Source organism: Selaginella moellendorffii, unplaced genomic scaffold, assembly GCF_000143415.4.
Source record: "Selaginella moellendorffii unplaced genomic scaffold, v1.0 SELMOscaffold_57, whole genome shotgun sequence".
Lineage (NCBI taxonomy): Eukaryota > Viridiplantae > Streptophyta > Lycopodiopsida > Selaginellales > Selaginellaceae > Selaginella > Selaginella moellendorffii.
Window position 1 is genome coordinate 581,390 of NW_003314318.1, and position 12,450 is coordinate 593,839.

Consider the following 12,450-nt stretch of genomic DNA (forward strand, 5'->3'; position numbering starts at 1 on the left):
TTTTTTAAAAGCTCTTAGAAACATAACATTATATATAACATTATAGTTAACAATTATATATTTTTTATAACCATATACCTTTAGTATATATATAGAGAGAGAAAGAGAGAGAGAGAGAGAGACACACACATACATTTATAAAAACGTTTGATGTTTTGGCTGGCAATGGGAGCATAGGTAGTCTCAGAGAGAAAAACAGGTGCCTGGGATTGGGTCACTATGTTATGCTGGGGCAATTTTTGTATTTGTTTTTTTATACATCGGCACAGCACGTTTCAGAAATCCGAATTTTTGCAGCTTCTCAGAAAATCTGGATTGCATGCAACTATCGGTGGAAGAAGACCTTGCAGAAAAGGAGCCGCCAGTGCCTCGAATGTGGAGGGCAAGTGTAGCTGCGGGTAAGGTGCATAAGGTTTAGTTAATATTATTTGAGAAAGTTTTCACTCAAGGAAGATAACAGGATTTTTTTCTTTGCTCTGTGGGTAAGACTCTTTAATTATTCAGGCCTTCTTCTCGATGCATGCTCATGCGAGTGAGCAGTAGCAAAAACTTCAGAGACTAACTGCTACCAAGATGGAGAGTTTGTGTGTTCTTTCATTTTTTCTTTGTGTTCTTCATATCTTTGATTATTATGTTGATAGATTGGAAGTTAAAACAAAGGAGAGACTCAAATGTCCACGCGAGAAGATTCTGAAACGTAAAAGGATAATGGTGGAGCTCTAGAAAGTAGGGTGGGGCTGGTGGCTTGGAGTCTTTCTCCTGCTCTGCGGCCCTGGGATCCATATGGCTGTTGCGTGGAAGGTTAGTTTTCGTTTTCTTGTGTGCTGGTCTAAACTTTAGTTCGCTTGCAGCTCACAACGCAGTGTTTTGGAAATTCACTAATATGGCGCACAGTTTCATATTTGTTTTTGAAAGTAGCTTTATTCTCTGCAGGATAGAATATTCAGTGAGGCATCAAAGAGGCCTAAGCGGAATGTGGATACTCTTCCCCAAACACCTCGCTTCTATGGGGGGAAAAGACTGGACGCAACCACACCTGATCCCTGAAATAGTTGGGACGGTGTAGAGAAGATCAATCTCGTCAAATAGATTCTCAAATACACTTCCACCCCGATAAATTTCCCCACAAAAGTAAGAGCAACCACATCCAACATCCCTTGTAGCTCAATTATTTTCTGACTTTCATTGGCTTTATTGACATTGCATTGACTTTCTTTTATCTCGTAAGCATAAACCCAGAAAAAAGTAAGAAAATCTGAAAGGAAAAAAATTCCCCACCAGAATGCAAAGACAAACAGATCCAAAGGATTCCTGTGCCCTGGACTCGCATTTTCAGAAGTATACTTTATATAAAAAAATCATTTCTTCCAAAAAAAGAAGTTCATACTAAAAGTTTGCAAGTTTGCTTGCAATGGACGAGGATCACGGAGAGAGAGAGAGAGAGAGAGAGCAGCCCAATATGTATGTCGGTACTTATAAGCTGAGAACTTGCCTGAGATTCATGGGACTGATGTCCGACGGGGGCCCGTCCAGCAGTCGGTCCGTGATGATCTTGTTGACAGCCTCCGTTGGGTGATACGGATCCCACCACAGGAACGAGCTCCGGTCGGCGCACAGCGTCGACGCTCCAGTGCATATCGCATTCCCATTGAATGCGCCTTGTCCACAGCACGCGTCCCTCACATTTGATAGTCCTGAAAACACACAAAAAAAAGAGCATGAAACTTCAGCTGTCGCTTTCGAGATCTCGAGCAAAACCACGTATACGTACCGTATGATCCTCCGTTTGCCATGATGTCCATGAGCATGTCGTAGCCGTTCGAGTAGAGGAACACGGATCCGGGGTTCTGCTGCGTGAGTTGAGACAGCATTGGACGAAGCAGCGAGTTGAAGTGCTGCGCGTACTGCTGGAGGTCCGGGAGGCACAGCCCGCTCGGGGGACGCATGGACTTTTGCGAGGGGATGCAACCGATCGGGCCCATGTTGGACACGACGATCTTGCGAGCACCCAAGTTGGAGATTTGCTGCGGAAACAAAAGAAAGATCGAATCACAACAGTGTACCTTCAGCTATTACGATGTATACCTGCAACTGGTCGCGCAAAGTTGACACCAAGAGCGAGTTGAACTGGAAGGGACTGAGCTGGGCTCTTCGCGCGGAGCCCGGCAAGAGGTAATTGTTGATGTAATCGTTGCCACCCACAGTCACCGAGACGAGCGAGTTTGCTATGAGCCTCCCGGTTGCTTGGGGACCGATCAAGGACGAAACTTGCGACTGGTATCTCTGGAAGAGACCGATCTGCTCGGGCATGGTGATGCGTCGGAGCTGCAAATACCCACGCACGCAGCGTTAGCACCGGATAGACTGAGGCAAAGCAAGCAAGCGTACAAAGATGCTTCCAGTGTCTGCTACGATCCCTGCTCCAGCGGAGGCGAAGTTACTTCCTCGCAGCAAGTCCCGACCCCTCGCAGATGGATCGAGAAATGGAAGCACCGGCTGAGCGCCCAGGAACTGACCTGCATTGATTGAGTGAGGCCTCTTAGAGCTCGCTGATCGATGAAACAAACAGAAGAGAGGGAGGCAAGGGACCTACTTACGAAGTCGGCGATGAGCAAGCCATTGCAGAAGCGGCCAGTCGGGACTCTGTTCTGCGTGTCGATGCCATTCGGGAAGAAGTTTGCTCGGGCGATGGAGAGGATGTAGTCATTGTTCCCCGAGTCGACGAGCGAGTCGCCGAAGATGAACTGCGCAACCTGCTGAGCCTGTGCTGCGTGAAACGAGAGGATGAAACACAGGAGGAGCAGTGCGGCTGCCTTCATGGCTGCGTTACGCTGCTCGCTGCTATACCTGCGAGCGAGACCACTGGAATCTGAGCCAAGCTGAAGACAAATCGGAGCTTAGACACTGACTACCTTAAGATCTTCTCGCGAGAAGGCCTCCTCGAAGGGAATGGCTTTCCGCCTCGTCTACAACAACTAAGAGAGCACGCTGTGAGGCATGTGTGACAAGTAAAACACAGCGCACTACGAGCGCATTCAAGCCAAGGACGTCTGCGCGACGCGGAGGAAGAATCATTCACATGCAACGCAGCAAGAAAACAAAAGAATGCAAGAAAATGCTCTATGAATGCACGCAAGTCGGTGACAAACAAAGCCTGAAAACATCTACGCGCTCCGCTAAACTCACCGCCTTTTGTCCTTGGAAAGATTTCAGGATTTCTTAGTGTTTGTTCTCAGCCAGATCTCCTCTCCATCTTCCTGCGTAGAAACACTCTCTGAGAAAAAAAAAAACAGGCTGGAAACCATAAATGTGGAGCAAAGTGGCATTGTGGCAGGGGGCGGTAACTTAATGTTTGGTACCTATGAGTGAGCTCTACAGGATTGATTGATTGACTTGTATACCTTACCTGAATATTCGTCCATATTTTTACTGTGTGGACGTTTCCCACAGATGGAATCAATGGCATGGCTCCTTCATTTCTCTCCTCGGTTTCGATCAAAGAAAACCAACCACGATTTTATCCTTGGTTCCTGTTTTCCACCACCAGGACAAAGACAATTAGCTTTCGAAGTTCACTACCTCCCACAAACGAGAATTGAAGAGGTTGCTAAGATCCGAACACGGAACAATGTTTGTCGTCGCTCGCTGGCTGCTGCTGCTGCTGCCTGAGAGGAAACGAGTGTTGGTGACGAGTCAAATAGAACATTAAGGTGAGCTCTTACAGTGTCCAGCCAGAAAATTTTGGCGCTGTCGAAGGCCAGGGGCCAGAAGTACCGTCAACAACGAAACAAACTACTTATCAACAAGGATATGAGCTCTAGTACTGTCAACAACGACTAGAATGAAACTATACAAGCTTTAAAAATAGTTGGAAACTTACCAGTCTCCCTCCAGTTCTGAGTTACACAGTAGTAAAACAGTTGTATTCAACATCAAAAGGAATGCCGGATCGTGACACCATAAAAGCCAGTACCTTTGAGTTGGGAACTTTTAGCTCCTCACCAAGTTCCTGTTCTTGAAGCAACAAAGATAAAAGACCCAAAAACAAAGAAGGCGATTTGTAACTTCAAAACTTAACCCATGCTCTTACAAAATGCCACCTTCCCTCTCGAAGCTGTCCTAGAGGTATTGCACAGCCAAGCCTGGAAAAGAAAGAAAAGATTAATGAGTGACATAGAAGAAGGGGCAAAATGTCCACCTTGTCCGAGTCAAAGCCACTAGAGGTACTTCACGCTTGACGACTTCCGGAGTTATTCCTCACTGTCCTTTATATCTGCTCGGCTGCAAGAACGAATCAGTAAAAGGAAGAGGATCGACCACGCTAATACCTCAAGCTCGCTCTCACAAACTCCTCGCATCTTCATAGTCTACTGCAACCACAAACTGCCTCATTTTCTGCAAGACTGGAATATCTTTTCCATGGCCTCCTCCATCGCTGCTGCTCTTATAATCCTGCCATCCTGTGAGTGGATACGTCTCTTTGGGAACGCACGACCACAAGTTATACGAGTTCTTCTTCAACACAGCATCGACCTTCTCCAAACCGCTGGCTTTGACATCGCGTTTCTTAAACACCTGAACCAATATGTTGTCATCCATGGCACATGGAAGCGTCTCGGACGTTGGTTTCACGTACTTGCCTTTCCCCATTTTCGCTTTGAGATCCACAGCTGAGTTTGCCTCTTCCATCACATGTGGTGCAACAGCGATCGAAGTCTCCGCTGGGCGTCTCCCGTCCTCAAACACCTCCTTCACTCTGAAGTTGCCACCACGGGACAGAAGCCTATGAACAAGTGACTCGTAGAGTTTCCCCCACAGACCCCCCACCCAAGGACAGCTGAATGTATGTTTCAGAAACTTCACCATCGCTGCAACTCCAGCCTGGATGTACTGCTCTCCCAGCTCTTTCATCAGAGCCTCGCTTGCAAACCTCCGGCTCTTGACTTCCAAGTGATCATCACTTGCTACTATGTGAAGAACACAATCGCTCACGTTCTTGAAGTGCCCAGCACACAAAACAAGCCTGGCATCCTGGACGCTTGATCCTAGACGCTGGACAGCATCTCTAACCCTGTCCCTGCCATCCTTCAACTTCCATTTAGTTAGAATGTACCTCGCAACACCTCCCAAGTAATCGAATGCCTGGAGCGCTGTGGTTTTGTCCACCACCTTCATGCTTTCAAACTGACTTCTGTGAACCTCGAAGTCGCTAAAGAATGCCTCGACTTCCTCCCTGGACCACACCGATATGTAAAGCTTGAGGCAGTCTCCCGACTTCCCGAATTCTCCATAGTTGCTCTTCTGAGTCGAGCAAGTCAAGAGTATTTTGCACACGCCCTCCACCGCAGCCTTCTGCTTGCCATCAATCACTAGCCACAATGACGGGTCGTCCAACATATCAGTGATAACCTTGTCATCCATATCGTAAGCACCTTCAACGCAATGCCTTCGCAGATTGAGAACGTAGACAGTAGCACCTTCCTTCTTGTACAAAACGCGTTCGTGACCCATTTGTCCCAGCCTAGTAATCCAGTGGTAGCCGAAGAAAGTTTTTCCCGTTCCTGCAGTGCCGAGAACAATGAAAATGCGAGCCGTCTCCGTCAGCAGTTTGGTTTCCAGACTCGTATATGCCTTTCGTTTCCACAGCAGGAAAGGCCGGACAAAGTTCCCCAGCGGATCACGGTCTAGAATCCAGAACTTCTGATGGTCAGTCTCGCCAGCCCGCGCAAGTGACGCCACACCAGCTGTGAAGCAAACCAAATCAGACTAAAAAGCCAGAAACGAGATCACAAAAGCCGAGAGGCAAACAGCAACAGCAACAGCATCATGAACAGTAGATGAGAAAAGCTTCAAACAAACATTGCACGCACCACTACTTGAAAGTTATCAGCAAAAACTATGCCAGATCAAACGCAAAACACAACCAGAAGTGAGCATGCTTACCTGGCACACCTTTCACCTTTGTTGGTAGCACTGCAACAAAAAAAAAAAAAAAACAAAAATTAAAAAAATGTCAGCACAACAAGAGAAGAAAAGAAAACTTTAAAAAACAATAGAAACTCCGCAGGCAAGTGCATACTGACACAAAGATACATCACAGGGACTGAAACAAAGATCAACCCCCAGAAACACAAGATCCACACGAAAGTTATGGTTAGCCAGCACCCAAGTCAAGCAAAGACGTAAAGATCAACCAAAGACTCTCGAAGCACCACCATTAAAGCTCACGGATTCACACACACACACACGAGAAACCCATCTCAAAGCCACAGCTACTCCAAAAGTCCCGGTGCCAGCAAACGAATTCACAGAGAGGGGCTTACCTGGGCGAGTCACTCTGAAGAAAAGCTCGTCCCCTTTCTGGCAGACATAGCCAGAAACTTGAGGAGTGAGCGCAACCCACGCAGGCTTGGGCTTGAATCGAAGACGGTGGACTTCATCCCCGCCCTTTGCTCCTGCCGCTTCCTGGACAGCCTCAAGCGCACCAGAGAATGTGGTGCCTGCTGCCACCCCCGTGCAGGTTCCCCTCCTCCGAACCACATGCCCGCTTGGCTCTACTTCTTCCGCGCTTACAATGCAGTAGAAAAGCAGAACATCCCACTCCACATCCATGGCGTCTATGGCCGCCATTCAGAATTCAAAGCAAAACCCTATTCGCCCACACCATGGCATGAATCAAAATAAATATTTCAAATCTACATTCTACTTAGTGGGAAGTGAGCGACGATCTGGACGTCACCATAAATCAGCTGGATCACTGCGACAAGAATGGAGGGGCATAGGCCTATGCACTCAGAAACAAAGAGACAGAGCAGAGGACTATCACATCCTTGGCGTGAGGGAATAATCGTTACCCAGCAGTTCTGTTACGGGTATATTTTCTATTGACAAAACTATCTAATTATATATGTTTGTTTGATCTTCAATAGCAAATCTGGTGTTTCGCATTGCATCGAATTGAGCAATGACAGAGCTATCTAATTTATTCATTTTTTCATAAACAAGATTATAACTAGGTTTGTTTATCATGTTAAGCATTATCAGCATCTTAAGTTTATGGCCTAGTATCAAGCAAGTGGGTTAAAAAGTAAAACATTTTAAGATTTTCAAATGACATCTCAACATCATTTCTTTGAAGTGGCAGACAAATTTTCTGGGTGATGCATTTCCAAGGACATTGATACCTATACTGGAGAGTGGAGGAGACACCTACCTAGAAATCGAACTGTTTATTTATGTGATTTTTAGGGTTCAGGATGGCACTGCAATTGGGCATGTCTATACTCATGCTTAACAGAGAGCATTCTTGGCAGCAAAGAATGGACCTTGAACATGATCATAAGGATGATGGCTCATTCTTGCTCAAGACTTGACACTCGAGGAATAGAAGATAGGGAGGATAACTTTCCATTTCTTTTGTACCTTTTAGCATTTTATTTAGTGACTAATCTTGATAATCCATGTGGCAAGCAATAGAACCAAAATATGACCCAACCACTAATTGAGTTATGAGTTAGTAAAATCTTGCACTCTTTGGGGTAAAGACAAGTAAAATGAGTAAGGAAGGGGATCATGTCTTAACAACCTTTTTTGTTATTCAATCCAATCTAGGTATTCTTGTTTTCTCAAGTCAAAAAAAAAAACAACTTGAAAGGTCTATTGAAGATAGGGAAATGACATATAAATATAAGTACACTACTTTTTCTAATTAATTGAGAATTTTGGGATACATAAAGTAAACATGAGTTTGAGTTAAGGAATTTATATATGGTATCAAAGATGTCTCAAATTCAATTTTGTTGATTGACTAAAAGAATTGCATTATAAATTAACATTGATATTTGTCTAAAAATCAAGTTTTCTCACTGGATTAAACTTGTGGGGTAAAATGTCAAAAGAGTGGGGCTTTTAACTTTTATTCACAAAAGCATGAACTTGCAAGGAAATATAATAAATTACAAGTATGAAATTGTTTGAGGGGTTTTAAGCAATTAAGGTTTATTAAGATTCAAAGAAAAAAGAAAAAAACTCATCAATAAAAGTGCACCTCATGTTCTAATGGGAAGTCCACAATAAAAAAGTTATAAACCTTTTACCTATCAAAGCATATTTTGGCATCATTTGCCTCTTCAAGCTCCACTTTCTATTAACACTACTGGCTCTTTCGAAAGTGTAAAACAAAAAAGAAAAGATAAAAAAAAAAGGGAGACAAAGAAAAGAGGAATTAGGTAAAGTGGAAAGATAATTGGGTTTCTTATTATTTATATCAAAGTTAATATTGAGAATAAATTTAAGATAAAAATATAGAATTGCAAAAGTTTTGAAAAGTTTGTAGTTGTGTGTTTTGATTTTGACAAAAATAATACCTCTCAATAAAACAACAAATCTAGAAAACTAGATGGAAGATTAAATCAAAAGCAATGGAACTAATGTCATTGTTTTTAAGGGAACCAAAATCTCTATCATCTAGCAATCTTCAAGCAGACACTAGCAAATAACCAATTATCAAAGGGACTATCAAATATGACAAACTAGTGTTAGTAATTCATTAGAAAATATTTGTTATAAAAAGATTAAGATTCAAGTGTTTTTGTCAAAATAATGAAGGTTATACATGAAAGATGATTTACTATATAGATTATTCATTAAAGATCCAAAAGATGCAAAAATCTTTTGACACTCTTATTAACAAACTTTGAATTGAAATAACTCTTGTTATGTTTCTTCCTTTGATTATTCAACTTCACTTGCTCTGTTTATTAGTTTTATAAAATTCTCTGAATTCAAAATAGTGCCATATTAGTAAAACTTTTAATCTATGTGGCATTGTTTTAAATGCAATGAAATAAGGGTTATTCTAAATTCTATGGTAATTTATTTCAATTGCTAAAACATGAGAAACATTGCTACCATAAATTTTACTATTTCTTATTTAGAATCTATATATACTTTACATTAATGTTTTTTAAAACCTAGTTAAAAACCAAAAAAAAAAACATGATTACTACATTCTACTTTAGTTTTTTCTCCAAAAATGAGAAATGTTTCTTTTGTCAATAGTTTTTTTTGTGCTTCTTATTATTAGCTTTCCCTCTCACGTCATGATTTAAGGAGGTGCATGCCTCTAAGTGTTATTCATACCATAGGGAGAGTTTGGGCGGCAAAAGGAATATTCATTTATTTATTCATTAACTGTTTATAAGGTCTTGTGGTACCCACCAAGAAGCATGAGACTGACTGATTATAGTAAGTTGTTTTGATTATCTCATGAGCCATTTGTTCGTTGAACTCCTCCAGGTCTTCTACCACCACCTTTGGCTTTATTGGCCTGCCTATTGCCCCTGCTGATGCCTCTTGGGTTGGAACCTCAATATGATCCTCACCTAGCCATTAACATTTGTAATGAAAAGTGTTGTCACCTTGTTTTGATTCTGACTCAATTGCAATATGTCACAAGCATGGCATCAATGACTAAGGATTGGTGCTTGATCTCCATTTCTCATAAAAATTCACAGATGCCCTTGGATCAATGTTCACCTGTGAGAATTACACATAGAATTGCACCTCAAAGGACCCATGGTTGACATAGTGGAGCATAGGTTGAGCACATGTTCACCAGATCTCCACATCTTCAACTTCTTTATAACATGAGGGGCAGAGGCAAATATCATATAGTAGCAATGGTCTCAAGTGACATTTGAGTTTTATTATCAATCTATGATGCTTTGTTCTATAGCCAGGATTCTCTAATTGTAGGGGTGAGCTTATTGTAGATTGTGAAACTAAATTAGTGCCTTAGGTTGATAGTGTTCACATAAATTCTAAAGGGGACACTATCTTTCATCTGAGCATTTGTAGCGACTGTGACTTCGGGTATCAAAAGTTACCTGTCAACCAGTCCTTACGGACACTCTTACCTTATTGCCACAATGGCAGGAAGTCGGTATTGCTGGACCCTTTATTAGCCCCTCTTGTTCAAGTGTTAATAAACTGAACTTTGCATCTGTACTTGGCCGGATGAGCATAAGAACGGAATTCCTAAGTGTCTATTTAGCTAAGCATACTTGGCTTGGCTTTTTAGTTCTCTTTTGCTCTGTCTTGCACTGGCTTGACAAGAACCCTCACGTGTTGAGATTGGTCCCTTAATATCGCTACATGATAGTTTACCATGTTTGCCAAACACCCTCGCTATCATGCCCTTTGTGTTGGTCTCATTTTGGTCCCAAATACTATTTATGGAAAGTGTCTAGATTTGCTCATTTGGCATATCTACGGAATGTAGAGGTCGTCCTGAACACAATGGTGTTCGTCCAGTGTCCAAATTCGTAATCTAGGGACATTCCATATTTAGTAAGTTTTGAGTTTGTCCCAGAGACTAACTCCTGATACTAAGGGAGGCTTGGGGTGAAAGCCCAAAGCGTGTGTTCCTCAAAGGAAGGGGGGGTTGTAGGGGGTTCCAAATGTATAGTAGGGATAGTGAGTAGGTCAGGCATGGCTGACTAACCTGAGACATAGTCTAGTTTCCGCTTGCGTGCCCGTCCTTGTTCTGCATCTGGCTTGGGTCTAAGCCCAAGTTCCACACCATGCTAGCTGGTGGAGTACCCATATCCTCGCGTTAGGCCACCGGTATGCCGAAATAGCGCAAAACTCTATTTGGCTCCGTTTGGCTCCGTTTTGCGTGCTAGTCCTGGCATTAGGATGCTAGTTGCTCCAGGACTGTCCCAAGTTGCTCCGGGCTCCTGTCCCTTCACTCTTTGGGCTTTATGCTCAGGAGTTGCTTTGTGGTTCGGTTCCGTCACTTTTTGGCTTCGTGCTTGGGAGTTTGGCACTGTTCCTTCGTTCAGTGGCCCAAGGCCCTAAACCTCGGGTTTCTATGGACACGTGGCATGGACACGTGGCATATGACACGTGGCATCTGTCACGTGGCACATAGAGAGTTTAGGTTCCGCTTCGTAGTGTTATTTTATGGTAAATCACCATAGGATAAAGGGTCAAAACCACGTGTGCTACATTTGGTATCAGAGGATGAGTCTTAATGACTACTATTCAATGAGATTGGGCAACTCGTCTCGTTGCATACGCAGAGATGAAAACGATGATTCGAGTGGGTACACGTTTGGTGCAAAAGGCTTTGCAATTGTTCCTTGGGTATGGATTCGGTTACCTTGTTGTACCATATTTTGTGAGCTTGACCTTGGGCTCACAAGTGGGATTGAGTTGTTCCTTGTAGCATAAGTGAAAGTAAGCCTTCCCTAGGTTTGTTATGAGTGGCAAATAGGTTGGTCCGTAGCTGTTTAGCACGGCACTAGTGGATCCTTCCTAGGCATGGTTACAAGTGGATCAATCAAGGTTGTAGGGATTAGTCTATTAGTTCAAGTAGTCATTGTTGTGCTCTCTCATAAACTTTTCTTGAATTGGACTGAAGGTAGTGCGAAAGCAAGCTTGAGGTTTAGTCAAAAATGAGACCGAAAAGAGAGTTGTCAGAGACGGAGGATCAAACACGTAAATCATTTTCTCTCCTTAGAGATATGATTTGCAACAAGGTGTAACTCATTGCTCGTGTTCACAATATGCAATCAAGAGTCCCTACCTTGATGCATGTTGGAGATGATGGTCTTACAAATGGTGAGTTATGGGATAGATAGTAGTGAAGCGCTAAACCATTTTGTCTAGACTTGTGTAAGCGACTAAATTTTCCATTCTACTTTAGTCACTTAACCACACCTCCGACCACTTGGAGGAGTCTCATTCACAACCTCCATAAGTCCAATCCAGGACTTGGGACTTGCTAGCCCCGAGAATGGCATCCATGCCACTCAACATTTGCACTTGGTCCAAGTGCTCCATGTGTCCGATCCCATGACCGACACTCAAAGGTACCACCGACATGGCAGCCCGTTACGCTAAGGCCATGCCCAATCACCTTTGACACACTGGTAGTCCAATACCACTTGCATCACAGTCTTGGCTCTCCAAGACTAGGCAAACCATCCGTGAGTGGTCATCTCAAATCCACTCCTTAGCATCCTTAGGATGCCTACCGACAAGGGGAATAGCCTTCCCCAATGTCCCTCTATCAATCCCCACTAAGTCCCTTTCTGCCCCTGGCCGTGTTTGCCAACACTGCCACTGGATCGAGACCCACAGGCCCGACCACTAAGTCCCACGGTCCTCTAGGACTTCCTCACCACACGACTGTGTCCTTGGTCACTACCCCAGAGGACTGCTCCTCTTCCTTTCCACAGTCTGGGCCTTTGGGACAACATTTCGGAACACCGTGGCCTTACGCAAGCCACCTGGGTACTCTCCTCGCCTTCTGCCCTTGGGTGCTCTAGCCATGGGCTTAGAGCGGGGTTCCGTTGAGCCACAGCTCACGGTATCCAAGTAGGTAGTGCCACCCACACTTGGACTGGGAGCATCGGCCAGTCGATCTCCCGGGGGAACTAGAGC

The 12,450-nt window shown here is 43.8% G+C and overlaps 2 protein-coding genes across 3 annotated transcripts; both read right to left on the reverse strand.

Moving 5' to 3' along the window:
* Nucleotides 1–1,329: 1,329 nt before the first annotated feature.
* On the reverse strand, nt 1,330–3,164 carry LOC9654496 (GDSL esterase/lipase At4g28780). The gene is made up of 6 exons (XM_002983313.2): nt 2,913–3,164; nt 2,594–2,847; nt 2,389–2,516; nt 2,086–2,325; nt 1,772–2,024; nt 1,330–1,694 (listed from the first exon to the last, which is right to left on the reverse strand). Exons 2-6 carry the CDS (start codon nt 2,817–2,819, stop codon nt 1,474–1,476), a joined length of 1,068 nt encoding a protein of 355 aa, XP_002983359.1. The 5' UTR covers nt 2,820–2,847; nt 2,913–3,164; the 3' UTR covers nt 1,330–1,473.
* Nucleotides 3,165–4,043: 879 nt separating this feature from the next.
* Nucleotides 4,044–6,697, reverse strand: LOC9654770. Of its 2 annotated transcripts, none has more exons than XM_024688411.1 (5): nt 6,324–6,697; nt 5,944–5,973; nt 4,329–5,744; nt 4,199–4,273; nt 4,044–4,142 (listed from the first exon to the last, which is right to left on the reverse strand). In XM_024688411.1, exons 1-3 carry the CDS (start codon nt 6,628–6,630, stop codon nt 4,342–4,344), a joined length of 1,740 nt encoding a protein of 579 aa, XP_024544179.1. In that variant the 5' UTR covers nt 6,631–6,697; the 3' UTR covers nt 4,044–4,142; nt 4,199–4,273; nt 4,329–4,341. The 2 variants fall into 2 exon arrangements, with proteins under 2 accessions (XP_024544179.1, XP_024544177.1); XM_024688409.1 differs by having other exon boundaries at nt 4,199–4,281.
* Nucleotides 6,698–12,450: the final 5,753 nt, after the last annotated feature.